This window comes from Vigna unguiculata, chromosome 2 (assembly GCF_004118075.2).
Source record: "Vigna unguiculata cultivar IT97K-499-35 chromosome 2, ASM411807v1, whole genome shotgun sequence".
Taxonomy (NCBI): domain Eukaryota; kingdom Viridiplantae; phylum Streptophyta; class Magnoliopsida; order Fabales; family Fabaceae; genus Vigna; species Vigna unguiculata.
Window position 1 is genome coordinate 25,200,165 of NC_040280.1, and position 20,748 is coordinate 25,220,912.

At 31.8% G+C, this 20,748-nt stretch overlaps 3 protein-coding genes across 4 annotated transcripts; 2 read left to right on the forward strand and 1 right to left on the reverse strand.

Moving 5' to 3' along the window:
* Nucleotides 1-2,751: 2,751 nt before the first annotated feature.
* On the forward strand, nucleotides 2,752-5,670 carry LOC114174027. The gene is made up of 7 exons (XM_028058763.1): nucleotides 2,752-3,055; nucleotides 3,128-3,328; nucleotides 3,413-3,691; nucleotides 3,820-3,922; nucleotides 4,129-4,247; nucleotides 4,393-4,509; nucleotides 4,683-5,670. The coding sequence occupies exons 1-7, from the start codon at nucleotides 2,870-2,872 to the stop codon at nucleotides 5,394-5,396; spliced, it is 1,719 nt and encodes a 572-aa protein (XP_027914564.1). The 5' UTR covers nucleotides 2,752-2,869; the 3' UTR covers nucleotides 5,397-5,670.
* Nucleotides 5,671-8,903: 3,233 nt separating this feature from the next.
* On the forward strand, nucleotides 8,904-11,604 carry LOC114173991. Of its 2 annotated transcripts, none has more exons than XM_028058708.1 (7): nucleotides 8,904-9,180; nucleotides 9,253-9,453; nucleotides 9,525-9,803; nucleotides 9,898-10,000; nucleotides 10,228-10,346; nucleotides 10,449-10,565; nucleotides 10,728-11,604. In XM_028058708.1, the coding sequence occupies exons 1-7, from the start codon at nucleotides 9,001-9,003 to the stop codon at nucleotides 11,421-11,423; spliced, it is 1,695 nt and encodes a 564-aa protein (XP_027914509.1). In that variant the 5' UTR covers nucleotides 8,904-9,000; the 3' UTR covers nucleotides 11,424-11,604. The 2 variants fall into 2 exon arrangements, with proteins under 2 accessions (XP_027914509.1, XP_027914510.1); XM_028058709.1 differs by having other exon boundaries at nucleotides 10,228-10,283.
* Nucleotides 11,605-12,707: 1,103 nt separating this feature from the next.
* On the reverse strand, nucleotides 12,708-17,122 carry LOC114174688. Its single transcript, XM_028059515.1, has 7 exons — nucleotides 16,877-17,122; nucleotides 16,580-16,783; nucleotides 16,250-16,495; nucleotides 16,059-16,161; nucleotides 13,831-13,949; nucleotides 13,618-13,695; nucleotides 12,708-13,420 (listed from the first exon to the last, which is right to left on the reverse strand). The coding sequence occupies exons 1-7, from the start codon at nucleotides 17,042-17,044 to the stop codon at nucleotides 12,872-12,874; spliced, it is 1,467 nt and encodes a 488-aa protein (XP_027915316.1). The 5' UTR covers nucleotides 17,045-17,122; the 3' UTR covers nucleotides 12,708-12,871.
* Nucleotides 17,123-20,748: the final 3,626 nt, after the last annotated feature.

Below are 20,748 nucleotides of genomic sequence, written 5' to 3' on the forward strand. Positions count from 1 at the left end.
CATATTTTAAAATATGAATGACTAAATAAGTCTAAAATTTCAAAATGGACTAACACTTAAATTCAATGAAAGTCAGGATACAAAAATAATTTAACCATAATTTGTTAGAAGTTGTTAATTTAAAAACTTTTGGTTTAACTTTACTTCCACCCAAACATTGACACGTGTGTGCTACAGAAGCGTGACTAATAAATTATTGGTGATTAATACCGATACACGTGTTATTCTGTAAAAGCGTAGAGTTTAATATTTTGTCTAATATGTCACTTGTGACGCTATTTCACAAAATAATGTGTCAATTTTGGGGAGGGTAAATAATTTGGTGGGGTATTGAAACACTTGATTTAACACTTGATTTGAAAGGGAGAGAAGATATTGAAAAAAAAAATTGATTTTTAAAAAAAAAAATTATATGCAGATCAAGAGAGAGATTTAGTTATTATTGTGAATTAGATGTTCCAATCCAAAAGAAAAGATTTGACTAATCTAATCAGATGGAAAAAAAAATTGATGACTATAAAAACGGACAGTTACTGATTATTTATCTTTAAAAAAATGATATGATATTATTGCTTCTATTCAGAAGAAACAATGATAAAAAGAAATGACAACTGCATTTGATTCGTAAGTTTATATTAATATATCACATTTGTTTGATATGATAATGTACTATGACTGTAAAACAACTTCATATACTTATCATTACTCTTTTTCTCATGGTTATATTTTGGTTCCATATCATAAGTTACTATTTATTATAATAACTTATATAAATCAAACGTAATATTTGATTTAGATCATAATTTAATATTTATTTATATTAACGTGACCGCTGATTTTTAACAATCCCAAACCAGTTTTGTTCAGGAATTTTCTGTATATATACAACATTAACTTTTTACGTAATTAAATTAGAATGTTTTGAAATGCGATAGTAGCTAGTAAAGGTTATAGTGTTTGTGAATGAGTCAGAGTTAAGGTGGTGGAAAAACAAGTAGACAAAGATTTTCCAATATCAAAGTGGCTTAGCATGAAGTCAAATAATTAAGGACAATAATGTACTTAATTCTCTGACTGAAGATTCAAAATATATTATTTAACGACCGGGTTGATACAAAAAGTGTCCAACATCATAATTTAATTGCCGGATTATTGAAGGAAAATTTTAAGATTGATAGATAGTGTATTGCAATTTCATCATGTCAGGTCAAGTTTTTTCTTATTAAAACTTTCCACATTAAGATATTCCAACCGTACTGTGCTAGTTCTTTTCATTTTTTTAATCAGTAAAAAAAATTATATATACAAGTGACACTTTTTTTTTTTTTTTTTTTTTATCTTACAAGAGGTACTTGGATATCAAAAACATATATACACAGATCCAAAGACAGAAAAAGCAAATTCTTTATGTGCCTGGTAATTATCTGATTAATTCCTGCCCTAGATACTCATAAGATCATGTCTCATAGCATATATTAGTGTTTGAAAATCATTAAGAGGAGAGATGAAAAAGTGTAATACCACGATAAAATATTTATTCATTAACTAAGTGATTTTACAGCAGAGGATTAATTATCTGCATGATCCTCGTCGGTACCAATTTTTTTTTTTTATACGTCATTTTGATATATTTTGAAAAGTGTGTTAATCGAGTTTAAATTTTTGAAAAGATATCTTAATTATGTCTTTTTTTAGACAAAAATTATTAACGTTGTTAATGATATTAATATTTATATTAAAATTTAATAATAAAAATTATGAATAAAATTAATAGACCGCTGATAATTTTTTTTTTCTGAAAAAGACTTAAATAAGATATTTTTTCAAAAATTGAAACTCGATTAATAAATTTTTTAAAATAAATATTAAACTAAAACATATGAATAAAATTGAGTACCTTTTTAACTAATTAAATTTATATAAAACTAGTAGAAGAAAACTTCTTTTAATGGAATAAAACAGAAAAATAACAAAAAAAAAAAAAGCAACAATCCTATCATATCTATATAATCTTATCTCTAAACTCCCCACTAGTGAGGAAGCTGTTTTTTCCATTTTTGTACATACAAATATATCTCAAAGTTTAAAAGAATAACTTTTATTCTTATCTGTTATGGAGGGAATTAATCTTGCCAATTGCAACGTGAAAAGAATGCAGTATTATTAAAAGTTGACGAGACTTTGCTTTTTACCTGGTAAACGTCAACTACGTTCCTTATCTTATTGAATTAAATTAATAAAAAAACTTAACAGATGAAAGGAAAAGATATAAATGATGCAGGATTAGCACATGATAACGAATAATCTAATACCTACCAAACATAATAAATGTTATTTAAAACCAACCTTTTCATACGTTAAGATGTGAAAGAATTGTTAATTATGGATGACAGCTGCATCATTGGTAAATAAATACTGTTTCCAAAGTATATATTATGGTAAACCTTTCATTTATCTCTACTTCCTCCTAAATCCACGGCAAGCACGTCACGTGATCGTGTTTAATTAATTCGACACATAATTAAGTATTAGTACCTTCTAGAGTTTGATTTTATAATTCGTGTTAATTAGTTTCATCGTAAAATTAATTGAAATTATAATTAGTATTGTAAAAACTAAAAAATATGTAGACTTTATTACTGATGTACTCATCAAACTTCATTCATGGGTGATTTTATAATTTTGAAGTTTAACTGAATATAGCAAAAATATACCTCTCAACTATTTACGGAAAGATCAAGCTTCTTATGTCCTATATAAGGTCACACTCTCCCTTCCACATTAGACTCTCCAAGCCACTGAAATCTTCGTTATTTGTTGTTTCTATAGTTCCATTTTTCCTTCCTTGTTTGCTTTCCACTGGGAAAAAATGGTGCTGTCAAAAATTAAGAAGGCTGCGGGGAAGCTTGAAAAAAGACCAGCTGAGGCACCCAAAACTTCCATGGACATGGTGTTCACCTTAGCAGAAGCCATTAGGTTCGGTTATGGAGAGACACTTGGCAAATGGAACCTCTTGGACATGCCAAGAGCCATCCTTTATTCTATCATGGAAAAGGTACATCCATTTCCAACTTTCCCTTCTTTCAAGGTTTCTTCATCGGTTAATGTCCTTACTGGGTTCTTGTAGGGTAAGAAAACAGTTGCAATAGAATGTAAAGAAAGAGAAGATTGTGTACAACTGAAAGACCCCGAAATATTGAAGGAGTTGTATGAGATCAAAAAGTGCTTGACACGCACCAAGCTTTTCAGCAAAAAACGCTTTCGTTCCTTTCTATTTGCCGCTGGATTCGTTAAGGGAGATGTTCTCCTACGGAAGAGAAGAGCTCGGGTACTCTTAATTGTTTAAAAAAAAAAATGGTTATTTTGGAAGATTCTATCATATTCTAGTTTAAGTAACAGTTCTTTTTGGCAGATTCTGAAGCCTGCTTTCACAGTGATACGTGATAAGGAATCAAAATGTTTGTTTGTGTTCATCCGTGGAACTCGAAGCATAAAAGACACTCTGACAGATGCAATCGGTGCTCCCGTTTCCTTCAATCATTTCGTTTGCAGTGATGGTGAGCTGAAGAGGGACAACGTGATTTCAGGACATGGGCACCGAGGTATGGTTGCTGCGGCTCGTTGGATCAAAAAGCACTGCACTCCTAAACTTCTTGATGAAATTCGTCAATACCCCGATTTCCAAATCAAGGTATTGTTATGTTTTTTGGAATTTATTTATGAACTGAAATTATATATGGCTTTTATTTAGTCATACATGTCAAGGATTTTTTTTGACATTTATCTCTTGCCATAATTATAATAATCTTTCTTTAATAGATAGTTGGACACTCACTTGGTGGTGGCACTGCTGCACTGTTGACTTTTATGCTTAGAGAAATAAAGCAGTTCTCTTCGTGCACTTGTGTCACCTTTGGCCCAGGCATGTCGTTATATGACTTCTTCTTCTTCTTTAGTTTGCAGCTAATGTTTTAATTTGGTCTTTTAATTTGGTCTTGATTGAGTAATTAATTAATTTTCGTTAGGATTTGTATATAGCTCAATCATCACATGATCTTTAGTTTAACCACATGAAGAAAAATATGGGTTTTAAAGATACTGAAGAAGTAATTATAATTTTTGATGCAGCTGCTTGTATGTCAATGAAAATGGCGGAATTCGGAAAGCCCTTTATCACTTCCATTATAAATGGTTATGACATGGTGCCTACACTGTCAGCTGCTTCTGTTCATGATTTCATTCACGAGGTGCTCGAATTCGTTCTTTCAACATTTCATGGTTTTGGCAAATATGTTCTTGTGTAGGTTTATGTTAATGGCTTAATTTGGGATAAAGTTTCTGTCAGAAAATGATTGGTTCTTTGCTCAAGTTGGCTTTTATTTGTTCACTCAGGGTCTGGATAAGCGTAAACAATTCATAAAGTCTGCTTACAGCGCAATTGGATCTCGCATACCATTTGCATCTGCTGCAAAAACTTTTGCAGATCGTGCAGTGTCCCGCGGAACCGAGGTACCTTCAACCTTTCTTGTTTATGTTTATCAGTTGAAAGTCCTGTGGAGATACAAATTTTACCTCGACTTAAAAGTTCACTTAGCATTTGATCCATTGATTTTTTTTTCATACGAATTTCTCATATAATAATCATCTTAATTACATTGAGATTTTTCTTTAAATACCTAAAGGTTGTGATGAATAGCAAACAAAGAACTCGGTCACTGATATCATGGCCAAAACGGGAGAATGCTGCGGCATTGACAAGTTCTAAATCAGAAAACATGGCTGAAGCTGCTCAATCATCAGATACAAGTATTGAAGTGACAGAAGAGTTAATAATCTCGGAGTTTACGAGTGATGAGGACGACGGAACTAAATCCTCCAGTGAAGGATCTGATGACGATGAGATGGATGAAGAAGAGGAGAAAATCATAGCTGCTACTCAGAACATTGCTAACGATGAATTGAATGAATATTACAAGGAGCTTCAACTAGAGACACAGGAGGAGGATAATCCTGATATCAATGGTGGCAAGGAAAAAGAAGCAGCCACAGAAAAAGGAATCAAAGAAGCAGAGATGAAGGATGAGGTTGTTCGTAGTGAAGAAAGTGCGGGTAAGGCAGTGGCAAAATCAGACAAGCCTGTCAGACATCATCTTTATCCACCAGGAAGGATCTTGCATATTGTTCCTGTACCTTGTTCCTCTGAAAATCCTAAAGCAATTGACTATGATGATGCTGATGCCAAACATGTGGCGTTGTATGAAACGGGTAGAGAGATGTATGGAAGACTCAGACTTTCAAGAGGGATGCTATTTGATCATATGACAACCAAGTATATGAAGGTGTTCCAGCAATTAATCAATCAATTTGAGAAAGAGAAGTTCCAAAGCGGTGCCTGATAATCCAAGAAACGGATATGAAAGGTTTTAGCTAATAGGCTTTTTGAGCCTTAGAGTTAAAAATCTGTGTTTTTATGTTTGTTGCGTGTATTGGAGTTGTAATAAGTCTCTTATAGCCTGACACTTTTATATGTAAGACTAGTTGGTTGGTGATGATGATGATATTAGGGAAAGTGTGTTGGGTGGTTAAGTTTTTGCAGTATGAGAACTAGTGTCATATACCATCCAAGAATAAAGGATAAATTGGGTCTCTGACAAAAGAATTTATGTTCTATATTCGGAAAAATATTTGAATGAAATTTAATTCGATCAATATGTGAACTAGATCGAATTAATGGTTGATATAACTAATCTGATTAAGTATATTATATTAAATAGATTATCTAACTATATTCCTTAAAGTCTGGATAACAAATTAATATTATTTTACTTTTAAGAACATTATCAGAAGACTAAGTGGGGAAGAGGTGAAATATTAGGTTTTAAATAATTTTTTCTCTGAAAGGCTTCTGTTTCTTTGGGCTTTATTGGCGGCCCAATACGTTTCAACATGGTAGCCCAAAGAAGAATTCACAAGATGACTAATTCGGCCTCAGTGTCGAATGCTTCCTCTGCATGAGAATCATAAAACAATTACACAAATGATTGACTAATATTAAAGTGCCTCAGCATGAAGACATTAATTAATGACAATAATCTACTTCGAATCTCAATCAAGATTCATAATACACTATTTAACTGCCGTACAGATAGATACACAACTTTTAACAACCTGGTGGTTACAAAGTGTATCAACATTATATTTCAATTGTCGGATAATGTAAGTAACATGTCACAAACAACAACACTTCCCAATCGTCATAAGTCAAGTTTTTTCTTTTCTTACTCCTCGTTTGTGCTATTTTTTTTCCCTATCAATGTTCACGTGCATGTAAATTTATGTAATAATTATTTCTTATTTCTCATCCTTAGTCTACAAGATGAAGTCAAATCAATTGAAAACCAATTACAATCTTGTTTAAGATTTTGAAATTTTTCAAACATTAAAATATGCCAACTAGTGTACACACCCTTCATTTAACAATTATTTTCTTGGTGTCTATACCTATCACATGTCTTCTCCAAATTCTAACATTGTTTTATAAAGTAAATTTAAATCTAATTTAATTTTATAAAAAATCATTTATGAAGTAAAATTTATATCCAATTGCATGTTATAACTTAATTATATCACTGAACCACATCTTTAACATTTTCAAACACTTTTCAAATCATCTTAATATAAGAGAATTGAGCATAATTCTTTTAAATACTAATTCAAAAACAAAAATATAAAGATAATAAAGAATTATTTAAATTTAACAGAGCTCATACCCAAAAGTCGTTTAAATATTCGACTTCAGACATTAAGACAATTGTACTGGAGCACCAAATAATCATTAAACTTTTCTCAAATTACTTACCAAATAGGACCTAGAAGCGTTAACAGATTATATATGTTTGTTGTTGAGGAAAATGTGTTACTTATTTATTAAATTAAGGGAATAACTTGTATTATCTGTTAATTAATATATTCTGGATAATGAATATTGTATATTGAAGTGTGAAAACAATGCAATATTGATGTGATTTTCCTTTTTTGCCTGGTAAAAGTCAACTATATTAATTATTTTATTAATTAAAAAACAATTGACCAGCTGGAAGAAAAAAAATGACGAAGAAATGGTGCAAGATTAGCATATGATCACAAATAATCTGGATCCGAATCAAACATAATTAGGTTTTTTATCAAACCATGTTTTCACACGTTAAGATGGGAAGAAATTGTTAATTAGAATGACAACTGCATCCGGATAAGTACTGCTTTCAAAGTATATATTATCTGATAAACCTTTAATTCAACTATATTTCCGCCTAAACCCACGCCACGCATGCCACATGATCCCGTTTAATAAATTCCACTCATAATTAAGTAATACTACTTCTACAGTTTCATTTTCACGTAATATCAGTTTAAATATATATACAATTAGATGAAAAATCAGGAAAACAAATAACACTATATTATTTAAACTTAGGCCAAATCCAGAAAATATATGTAATTTTCACTATGCAGATTATGGTAGGTATTGAATCCTTTTTATTTTTTCACGAAATTTAATGTATTAATTTTATTTAACATTAAAAGAAAACAAGGGAGGATTTCGGGATGGATTGATAGGAGAATATACTTTTATTCTTGTTTTAAATTTCACCATGGGATTCACTTCAACTTGCAGTACGATTTTTCAAAAACTGATTCAAACTAAATTGAACCTGCAAAATATGTTAATACATTTTTTCATTAGAATAGTTGATATAATAATAATAATAAGTTATACACTCTAATCGATTTTTTTTTTTTTAAAGTTGTTAAGTCTATTTTACATATTTGATTTGTAGATTTTTTTATTTGTTTCTATCTAATTCTCATGCTGATATCATCAACTTTATTGTGTAAATTGACACATTTTTTATTTTGCAAACTAAGCTTAAAGTTTTTTTTTTTCATATTTATTATTATTAGACTAAAATAATATATTATTTTAGCTTTTGACGATATTAAATATTTAATTTTACAATTTTATTAGTTTATTGTTCAATAAGTTTATAGAATTTTGAGTAACATATATTTATTATTATATTTTAATCTAAAAGATAAAATGAAAAAAATAATATAACAAGTATTTACATTTTCGATTTTAATTAATATAATAAAAAATATTAACACAAAAAACTTTAATTTCTGTATACATATATACACCATCTGAGAATTGTGTCTGAACTTCACAGTGTGAAACATACAAAGTTAATATTTATATACAAAGTTAATGTTATGGAGAATTTGAAGAAAGAGTTTAAGTTTTACTTTCAATAAAAATGAGAAAATTGAAAATAATATAAATTAAAGAATAGTAAATTTATTATTTTAAAGATTTTAATTTGGAGGTACCATTAATTTTTTAAGTGTGGGATAAACTCATGTCTTATTGGGGTTGTATCCAGTGATCCTTCTTGAAAGATTCTTACCATAAGTTGTATAGTTTTCATGATGGAGGGTCAGACAAACATATAAACGACGATACAAGTAAGGAGTACTTGTGGTTTGATATGTTTATGGTCAAGAGATAGTATTAACGTGAAGGGATTCACAGGAAAAAGATCCACAGAACTATTATCTTTTTTGAGTCAGAGATGATGTCAATTTTTTATGTGTTTTTTTATTAGTTCTGTATCTTCTCCACGATTCTCCATCTAAATATCCATCAATATTTTAATATTTTAATTTATTTTTTTCTGAACTAATTTACATATTAGAATAAAAATATAATTTTGTTGATCTTAAGTAGACTTAGAATAAAATAATTAAGTTTACATCTGTGACCACCCAAAAATATATACCATGCTGTAACTACTTAGGGAAAGGCCAAGCTTCTGATGTCCTATATAAGCTCACACTGCCCCTCACATTAGACTGCAAGCCACTGAAATCTTTGTTCTTTGCTCTTTCTATAGTCCCATTTTCCATATCTTTCTTCTCGTTCGCATTTCACTGGAAAAAAAAATGATGCTGGTTAAGAAGGCAGTGAGGAAGCTTGAAAAAAGACCAGCTGAGGCGCCCAAAACTTCCATGGACATGGTTTTCACTTTTGCAGAAGCCATTAGGTTCGGTTATGCAGACATACTAGGCAAATGGAACCTCTTGGACTTACCCAGAGCCATCCTCTATGGTATCATGGAAAAGGTACATCCATTTCCGACATTCCCTTCTTTCAAGGTTTCTTCATCTGTTAATGTCCTTACTGGGTTCTTATAGGGCAAGAAAACAGTTGCAATCGAATGTAAAGAAAGAGATGATTGTGTGCAACTGACAGACCCCGAATTATTAAAGGAGTTGTATGAGCTCAAAAAATGCTTGACACGCACCATGCTTTTCAGCGATAGACGCTTTCGTTCCTTTCTATTTGCAGCTGGATTCGTCAAGGAGGATGTTCTCCTAAGGAAGAGAAGAGCTCGGGTATATTTCATTTTTTTTACCTTAGTTCTACTCTTTCCATTTTAGTTTATCTAAAACTTTTTTTTGGGCAGATTCTGAAGCCTGCATTCACAGTGATACGTGATAAAGAATCAAAATGTTTGTTTGTGTTCATCCGGGGAACTCGAAGCATAAAAGACACTCTGACGGATGTAATCGGTGCTCCCGTTTCCTTCAACCATTTCATTTGCAGTGATGGTGAGCTGAAGAGGAACAACGTGGTTTCAGGACATGGGCACCGAGGTATGGTAGCTGCGGCTCGTTGGATCAAAAAGCACTGCACTCCTAAACTTCTTGATGAGCTTCGTCAATATCCAGATTTCCAAGTCAAGGTATTGTATCACCCTCTTACTTAACTTTATAAACTGAAATTATATATGTAGTTATTATTCAATCGTGCAACTCAGTCTAATAATTATTTAACAGATCGTTGGACACTCACTTGGTGGTGGTACTGCTGCAATATTGACATATATGCTCAGAGAGATTAAACAGTTCGCTTCATGCACTTGTGTCACCTTTGGCTCAGGCATGTAGTTATTTGACTTCTTTGGTTCGCATCTAAAGTTTTATTTTTGTCTTCTTGTGAACGAACATTAAATAAGGGAAACTTAAGGTATTTATCAAAAAAGAGATCAATAATATTTCAACATTAAATATCACGTATATAAGTTTTTATGTCTTTTATCTATGATTCTTTAATTAATTAATTAGTTGGTTTTCTTCGATGTTCCAAAAATATAATTTTTGATGCAGCTGCTTGTATGTCACTGGAAATGGCGGAATTCGGGAAGCCCTTTGTCACTTCCATTGTAAGTAGTGATGACGTGGTGCCAACATTGTCAGCTTCTTCTATTCATGATTTCATTCACGAGGTGCTCAAATTAGTTCTCTCAACAATATTACATGGTTTTGGGAAATGTGTTTTTTTTTTTGTACGTTGTCAATATTTTACGTTAATATGGCATGATTTACAGGGTCTGATTAAGCGTAAAAAGTTCATAAGTTCTGCTTACAGCGCAATTGAATCTCGCTTATCATTTGCATCTAGTGCAAAAGCCTTTGCAGATCAAGCCGTATCCCGTGGCACCGAGGTACCTTCAACCACCCTTGATTATCTTTAAGAGTGATTTACGTTGTGGTTATGATCATTATGCAGTTACAGTAAGAAAAAAAAAAGAAAAACTCTACATTACAACAAGTTACTGATTTCTCATATATTAATTATCTTATGGAGATCCTTCTTTATACTAAAGGTTGTGATGAGTAGTAAACAAAGAACTCAATCACTGATAAGCTGGCCACGACGTGAGAAAACTGCGGCATTGACAAGTTCTAAATCAGCAAACATGGCCGAAGCCTCTGAATCATTACCTACAAGTTACGAAGCAGCGACTGAAGAGTTAACAATCTCCGAGTTTACGAGTGATGAGGACGATGGATCTAAATCCACCAGCGAAGGATCTGATAACGATGGCGAGGATGAAGAGGAGGAGCAAATAATTTCTTCTACTCCAAACACTGATAACGATGAATTGAATCAGTATTTGAAGGAGCTTCAACTTGAGGCACAGGATGATAATCCTAACACTAATGGTGCGAAGGAAAAAGAAGAAGCCACAAAAAAAGGCATCACAGAAGCAGAAATGAATGATGAGGTTGTTCCAGGTAGTACAGAGGCAACATCAGAGAAGCCTGTTAAACATTATCTTTATCCATCGGGAAGGATCTTGCATATTGTCCCCGTAATTTCCTCTGAAAATTCTGAATCAAACCACAATGATGATGCTGATGAGAAACGTGTGGTCTTGTATGAAACGCCCAGAAAGATGTATGGAAAACTCCGACTTTCAATAAGTATGCTACATCATCATAAAACAGGCAACTATCTGAAGGTGCTACAACGATTAATCAATCAACTAGAAAAAGAGAAGTCCCGTTATGGTGCATGATAAGCCAAAAAAATCGCTGTGAAAGGTTCAAGAAGCTAATAGAGTTTGGAGCCTTAGAATTAAAATTAGTCTCTTTGTTATGTTTGTTGAGTTTGTTGCAGGTGTAATAAGTCTTAGACTGACACTTTTATGTGTAAGTTTGTTGGTTGGTGAGGTTCATGATGCTTATGTTTTTCCAGTATGAGAAATAAATGAATGGGTTTCCAGCGGTTCTGTTCATCGTTAAAAAATTGGTTTCTGAGAAATAGAATTCTCAACGTTTAAACAGTTGATACATTCTGTCCATTTTGATCCAACAAAGGTTGACATGTCACTACATGTTTGTGCGTATTCTTGCTATTAAATCTGACATTGTTAGACTAATTGGTGGAGCTTCAAATATTAAATTTCTATGGCTCCTTCTTTCTGAATCTTCTACCGAGTCATTTTTCCTTTTTGTTTGTTTGATTGACCGAATATCAGGTTTGAAATTCTAGACTGTTGGACTTCTTATTATATATTTTATATTTCAAGTTACTCTAACTGGTGAAAAGAGAGCGTGCGGTATTATACCATGCATAGAATATATATATATATTTGTCATTTTTCTGATAAAAAAATAATTACAGTAGTCTTTTGTGCTATTTATTATCAGAAAATTCCTTATACCTTGGTATTTGCGATGCTTAACAGACAAATGACTATAATTTTTATCTATTTGAAGCATGTTTTGTATTGCGAATTTCTATCATCATTTCCTTAATACTTTTTATTTGCATTATCAAATGCTTGATAAATTCATTATTGAATCGTGTTTCACTCTCCTTACCATAAAAAAAAAACACAACTTATCCACTTTTGTATATATTATGGTTTCTCTCAACTCGCATATCCTTAAAATAAAATCTCTACCATATTTTCATAACATGAAAGAAAAGAACACATGCTAGAGGTATTAGGAACAAGATAATAAAATGGATAAAAGAATAAACGACACAACAAATTTAACGTAATTCAACCTAAAATATAATGTTCATGTTTGCATTAATGACTGTAGTAAAAAGTATCTTATTTTTGTGTATTTCAAGTTTAAATAAGGTTATTATTTAGCAAAATAAAAAAATTACCTTACGGTAACAACCTGGGACTAAATCAAGTTCTGAAATACTAACGATATCAACATGAAAACTATATTGGATGGCTCTAAATAGAGCTCAAAGACACAAATACAACTATTATTCTTTGATAGAAAGTAACATTATTCGAACACTAACAAGGAAAAGCAAAACTTCTAAAAAACTCTTACAATAGGTTACGTATTCAACAATCACATTTGTAATATATAATAATAGACAGACTTGAGAATTAGAAACAAGAGGTTTAATTTTTAATTCTAAGGCTCCATGAGCAAATCGGTACCAATTACTTTTCATTTGCTTTTCTTTGGTTCATCCTCCACGATATTTGAATCACTCTTTCTCTAGTGTATTGATTAATTGTTGTAACTTCTTCAGATACCTTTTTGTGCAATGATCCAGTATAATTCCTCTTGAAAATCTGAGTTTTCCATACAACTGTGTAGGCGTTCGATATAAGCAGACATGTTTTTCATCAGCATCACTCTGGTTTGAGTTGGAATTTTCAGACATATGTGAAGTGATCATATGCATGATCTTGCCTGGTGGATAAAGACGTCGCCTAGCTGATGTTTCATCACTGATATCTTTCTCCTTAGCATGAATGTCAGGGATATAAACATGTTTTCTTAGTTCAAGATTCCCCATTTCATTCAACAGTTGATCTTCATTTTCATTATCGTCATCTGAGTCATCATTGTCAGATCCTTCACTGGAAGAATTATATTCATCATTATCATCAATAGATTCTATGAGTAAGTGCTCTTCACTTAAAAGAGGTTCAAAACTTGTCCCAGATAATCCAGAAGCTTCAACCAAGTTCTCTGACAATGCGCGAATATTCTCACGGTGGAACAATGAGTGTTTATGCTTCTTCACAACCTTTAGGCATAGAGAACGATCAATATTGTATAACATAATTTATAGCTATAAATAATGAGCTATGCAAAAAGGAGACATGTTTCATTGCAAAAACTTGCCACCCAGATACTAGTATTTGTTAAGATCACAGATACCTATGGAACACACACTGAAATTTCAATCTCAAATATATAATATAAAGAAGGGAGCTTGAAGACCTCGGTGCAACTGTGTACTGCATGTTTTGCAATGGCTTTCGCAAAAGATATTCCAATGTTTTTATCCTTAGTCCGACCCTGTAAATTATCCGATCGATACCAAATCATTAAAAGCTTACTTGTGCAAAGAATGAAACATTTTCTAAGGTATATCATCATGATAAATTAACCAGTGACAAATAAATATTTGGCAAAGGTATTGTAGATTGTTACCTCATCAATGAAATCATAAAAAGAAGAAACTGACAGTGTAGGCACTATGTCACAACCATTTATTACAGAAGTGATAAAGGGTTTTCCAAATTCAGCTAACCCCAATGTCATACAGGCAGCTGCAGAAATTACAATTATGAAACTATTAACATCTTCTTAATACAAAAGTGTTGAGTATGATGAAAATATGCATATTGTAAAGTCTCATTTCTCTTAAGGATAAGTAAGGGAATGAGTGCTTATGGTTATATAATGAAATTAAAGTTCATGGTTCTAGTTATTCCAAGTTAAAAGGCACTTTAAGTTAATGTTTGACTTTCCTTATGCTCTTGTAAGTAAAATGTTAAGGTGTAGTTAAGTTCTTGCTCTAGAGGGTGTGGGTGTACTTGGGGTTAAAGGGATGAGAGTGTTTTTCTGTGTGTTGTGAAAATGTGCACATAATGATTATTGTCTTTTAGACAACGGTCAGGGTTTTTCCTCTGTATTTGGAGGTTGCATGTTATATTTGTTTGTGTATTCTTCTGTTTATTTATTTCTTTGTTATTAGATGATTCTGTGTGTTCTTAAAATTAGCTTTGAAAATTCTAGTGTGGGTAGAGTGTTAACTTTTACCAAAGGGGTTCTTGGGTGATTGAGTGTTGATATTGTTGTTAGGAAAGCTAGTCAATCTCTATATATCTCAGAGGAAGTAATCTCATATCTTCTGTCTTCAGGAGAGGTGTTCTATAAACATTTACTCTCTTAATCTGATTATATTGTGTTTATTTTAGTGATTGAGTTAATTTCTTTATTTAAGAGATTAACAACTGGACATAGAATCCTTTGATATGAACCAATATAAATATTTGTGTTAATTTTCTTCCCTATACTCTTTATTTATCTGCACTTGCTTTTAAAAGAATTGGGACTTCAATTTAAACGGTAAAATTTTGGAAATTTTTTAAGAGTATTAATTTTATTAATTAAACCAATTCACCCTGTTGATTTTTGTCCATTCGCTAATCATTAGCATAGTGGAGTTGATGTGTTTGACAAGGGTGTTCCTGGATCTGCAAAAGAAGTTGTAGTTGGTGTTCCCTTCTAGTGGACCGTACTCTGTTGGTCCAGTCTGTTTCGATTTCTTTCATGGTGCTCCCGTGTGTGTTCAGCGGCTGTTTGGAGGTGGATCTGCAGTGTGGTTGACATCTTCGTTTTCGGCAAGATGGAGTGCGGCAAGAAGTGAATCTGCTTCGGAAGGTCCTTGTCAGCAGTGGTTTTGGGCCGTGGGTTGCGACGAAAGGTGTTGTTTTTGGGTTACTCCAATGAGTGCGTGATAGATAACTGTGCGATGAAGACAAAACAATGGTTGTGTTTTTTCAAATCTGCTTGAGGAAGAAGATGATGACGTGGCATCTCTTGGTTGGTCAAATCTATAAGAAGAGGATTGTAGTTCTAGCATCTCCTGATTTGTCAGTTTTAAAGGTGGAAGACTCTGACACGTGGCGGCATCTAGTTAGGTAGATTATGAATGCTAGGATGAGTATTTTCTAGGGGTAATAATTTTTTACGTGATCATTGGCTAATATAGATGTAGATTGTATGGTGCTTATGCACGAACATTGATTAGCATGCAGGGTGTATGAGAATTCTTAGAATGGTTTAATTTCAAGTGAAGATACTCTTTGTTATGTTGGAGTATGATTGCTGGTGAAGGCAATAAAAATGCATCTATTTTAATCATGGTGTAGTTTGTTGAGTATGATGAAATATGCATCTTATAAAGTCTCACTTCTCTTAAGATAACTAAGGGAGTGGGTGCTCATGGGTAATGGACTCTAAGTTCATGGTTCTAGTTACCCCAAGTCAAAGACACTCTGAGCTAGTGTTTGACTTTTCTTATACTCTTGTAAATAGAGTGTTGTGAGGTGTAGTTAAATTCTTGCTCTAGAGAGTGTGAGTGTACTTGATGTCAAGAGATTGAGAGTACTTTTCTATGTATTGTGAAAATGTGTACATAGTGATTGTTTTCTAATTGTTTTTTAAACAACATCATGATTTTGTCTCTGTATTTAAAATTTTCATGTTATATTTGTTTGTGAATACTTGTGTTTATTAATTTCTATATTATTAGAAGATTTTTATGGGATTAAACTGCGGTGTTTGATGATGTAAATATTTTAATTCTAATACAAAACCATATTGAGTTAGTTACTGAAGTGAACATGTGTTAATTAAAGAAGTTTGTATACCTGGGCCAAATGTGACACAAGTTGTTGAAGACAATTGTTGAATTTCTCTAAGCTTATAAGTCAAGAGTGCAGCAGTACCACCACCCAGCGAGTGTCCAACGATCTATATATGGAAATATTATTATAATCATTATTATAAAAAACTGCATAGTTTTAATTAATAAAGCATTATAAGTAACATTAATAAACACCTTGATTTTGTAGTGGGGGTATTGACGAAGAGCTTCAAGTAGTAGAGGAACGCAGCGTTCTCTAATCCAATCAGCCGAAGCAGCCATACCACTGTGTGCATGTCCTGAAACCATGCTGTGATTGAAAGGCACAGGAGCACACAGTGCATCTGTGACAATGTCTTTTATGCTACGCGTTCCACGGATGAACACCAGCAAACATTTCGATTCTTGATCACGTATAACCGTGAAAGCAGGCTTCAGAATCTGACATGAAAAATTCATTTTCAGTTCAAATGCCCAAACAAAAATTCATCAACAATATTACTACTTACTAACTAATCACCCTACCCCAGATGTTCTCTCCCTTTGGAGGACATCCTCGTGTTCGAACCCCGCTGCAAATAGAAATGTTAGATAACGTTTGGGGCTGCTGAAAAGCATGGTGCGTCTCAACAATCTCTTCAACTCATATAACTCCTTTAACATTTGGGTGTCTTTGACTTCTACACAATCACTTCTTTCACGGCATTCACTTCCAATTCTTTTCTTGCCCTACATTATAATAACCAAAACCTGTTTGAACAAGAAGAAATTTTTCATAGAAGCCCGACACAAACGGATAATAGGTAAGAAGTAGGAAAGCACCTTGTCCAACACAGCGTGAACGATGGCTCTGTGGAGGTTGGGGATGTCGGTGTGACAGAGCGACTTTATCGCTTCTGCTAATATGGTGATTATCTCCATCAGATTTTTGGGCGCTTCAACTGCCCTTCGTTCAACCATCACACCATTATTTCCATTTCTCACCGTCATTATTTGCGAACAAGAAGGAACCACAGCAAAAATGGAGCAAGAGAGGAGTTTAAATAAGATACTAGAATATATCCTTGACGTTGTTGTGTGTCTCAAGTGCCAAGGAGACCAGGACCTTGTAAACGCCTTATGCAAGTGGTTTTAACTGTCCGGGTCGAATCAAGAATGAGTAAGTTGCAAGTTGCAAGTTGCATAAACCAATATGAATATGAATATTCAACAACTTATGTTAAGACTTTGAAATTTTTTACTAACTTGCAGTGTGAAGTTCTCTTATATACATTAATTATTCCATAGTTCACTTATAAAGAAAATGATTGCAGGTGACGCCACATGAAGAGATAGGTACGTATATATTATCAATCTTACAATTTGTCTTTAATAATAATCCGACAATTCAACTAACTATATCGGACTCTTAATTATGTAAGATAGTTCCTCGTATCGACCCAGTCGTACATGGACCAAGTCAAAGACCTATGAGGATTGAGAAATATCCAAGAAATTGAGATGAAAATGAAGGAGGGAACATGCGAGCGACTCATAGCATTTAAAAAGAAAAGAGGAACGGTACGGTGACATATATTGACATTCATTTGACAGGAATAAAATAATCATGAAAGAAGTAAATTTTTGTATTTGTGAAAGAAAAAAAAAATAGTATCAAACGAATGAAAAAAAAAGAGAGTCGTGTGTGTGTATTATATTACTCTTAGAAAAAATAAGGGACAAAGTGACTATTTTAGATCCATTTCATATAACTTCCAATCCATGAGGTCAATGGTGAGATAGCATAAACTAATTCATACTTTAATCTTTATGTTAGATTTTTTTATTTTATTTTATTATTCATTCATTTTAAACTTGAATCTCTAAACTAAGTTCCTTTTTCTTTCCTACTATTAATATTGACTTACTATTATAGTTTCTTTTAACTTAATTAATAATTGTTTTCATGTTTCTATGTTGATTCAAAAGTTAACGTTTACAAATTTATTTGACGAGGATCTTAATATTATATTTATTTTAATTTTACTATCAATAGTAAACTTATATAGTCAAAGAAAGATGTGAAATAAAATAAATTATTGTTACATTTGTATAATTTAAAAAAAAAATCATGGAAACTAGCCGCTAGACAATAATTAATTATACGGGAGAAATTAACAAAAATAACCCATAACTCTTATATGGGGTAAAGTAGTTCTCGATTTTGGTAGACCAAATAGATGGTGAACACAAGTAGGACCCACAAGCGAAAAACTATGAAATTTTTTCCATAATAATTTTAATTTATATTTACTTAATATGTATTTTATTATTTATAAAAAATAGCTGTTTCTTTTCTAAATAATTATTTATTAGTACCCTTAGTTTTCTAAATTATTACATTTTTAAAATATTTTTTTTTACAATTTTATTCAAAATATTTTATTTTCAAGATAATATTTTCTTTAATTTAAAATTATGTTCCCTACATTTTTAATTAAAAAATTTAAAATAAAAATAAAACTTAGTTCATAGTAAATAAGAAGTACATCTCATTGGACAACAAACAAAAGATTGATTAGTAAGTTTAAAAAAAATGTACACAAAGTAATATGCATTTTTCACACATTTGTTCACTATTCCCCACTAATGTTGCAAATATATAATTTGACCTATATTTTTCTTCAAGCTAGCCACTTAGTGTAAGCAATAAGGGTTGATTTTTGTAATTTATAATCAAATTTGTGGTACATACATCATATCTGACTCATTTGTTCACTATTCTGCACTTAAATTGAGATCCTGATTTGAACTTCTTCTTTTTTTCAAGCCAGCAACCTAATGCAAGCAATAAGGGTTTATTTGTGTGACTTATAATCAAATTTGTGGTACATAAAAAGTATATATCAAACAAATATTGATTAGTAAATTTTAAAAAAGTGTACGAAAAGTAACACGTAACTCCCCACATATTTGTTTATTGTGCCCCACACATTTGTCTATCTAGTTTGGCTTTTTTTTTCCCAACCAGTCACCTAGTACAAGCAATAAGGATTTATTTTTATAACTTATAATCAAATTCGGAGTACATAAGAGATATATCCCATTGTATGATAAACAAAATATTGATTAATAAATTTTAAAAAATTGTACGAAAAGTAATACGGAGCTCTCCACTTATTTTCTATCTAGTTTGGCCTTTTTTTTTTTCAAGTTAGCCACCTAGTGCAAGCAATAAGGTTTGTTTATTGTGACTTGTAATCAAATTTGTGGTACGTACATCCTTTGGATGATAAAAAGAAATATATATTGATTAGTGAATTTTAAAAAATTGCACGAAAAGTAATACGCAACACCCCACTTATTTGTTTGTTGTGTTCTACTTATTTGTCTATCTGGCTTGGCCTATTTTTTTTTTCAAGTCAGTCATTCATAGTAAGCAATAAGGGTTTATTTTTTTGACTTGTAATCAAATTTGTGGTACGTACGAAGTATATCCATTGTAATAAAAAGAAAAGATTGATCAGTAAATTTTTAAAAATTATACAAAAAATAATACGCAACTCTCCACTTATTTATTTTTTGTACCCCACTTATTCACCTATCTAGTTTGGCCTATTTTTTTTTTCTTCAAGCTAGCCACCTAAAGCAAGCAATAAGGGTTATTTTTGTAACTTATAATCAAATTCGTGGTACATAAGAAGTACATCCCATCAAACAAAAAAAAAGATTGATTAGTAAATTTTAATATATTGTACGAAAAATAATATGCAGCTCCCCACTTATTTGTTTGTTATGCCCATCTTACTACCTATCTGGTTGGGTTATTTTTGTAACTTATAATCAAATTCGTGGTACATAAGAAGTAGATCTCATCAGACAAAAAAAAGATATTGATTAGTAAATTTTAATAAATTGTACGAAAAATAATATGCAGCTCCCCATTTATTTGTTTGTTATGCCCATCTTAATACCTATCTGGTTTGGCCGATTTGTTTTGTTTTCAAGTCATTCATTTAATGCCAGCAATAAGGGTTAATTTTTTTGACTTGTAATCAAATTCGTTATACATAAGAAGTAAATCTCATTGGATAACAAACAAAATATTGATTAGTAAGTTAAAAAAAATTGTACCAAAAGTAATATGCAGTTCGCCACTCATTTTTTTATTATTCCCCACTTAGATTGATATATGATTTGACCCTTCTTTTTTTACAAGCCAACTACCTAGTGCAAACAAAAATGGTTGATTTATGTATCTTATAATCCAATATGTGATACATAAGAAGTAAATCTCATTGGATGAAAAAAATGATTGAGTAGTAAATTTTTAAAAATTGTACGAAAAGTAATACGCAACTCCCCACATATTTGTTCATTGTGTCCCACTTATTTCATATCTGATTTGGCATATTTTTGTTTGTTTCAAGTCAGTCATTCAATGCAAACAATAAGAGATTATTTTTATGACCTGTAAGCAGATTTGTGGTACATAAGAAGTACATACGTAGTTTGCCACTCATTTATTTATTGTGTCCCACTTTTTTACCTATGCCTATTTTTTCTTCACGTCAGTCACCCACCTCGTGCAAGCAATAAGGATTTATTTGTATAACTTATAATAAAATTCGTGGTACATAAGAAGTATATTTCATTGGATAAAAAAAATTAATTAGTAAATTTTAAAATATTGTATAAAAGTAATATGCTGCTTC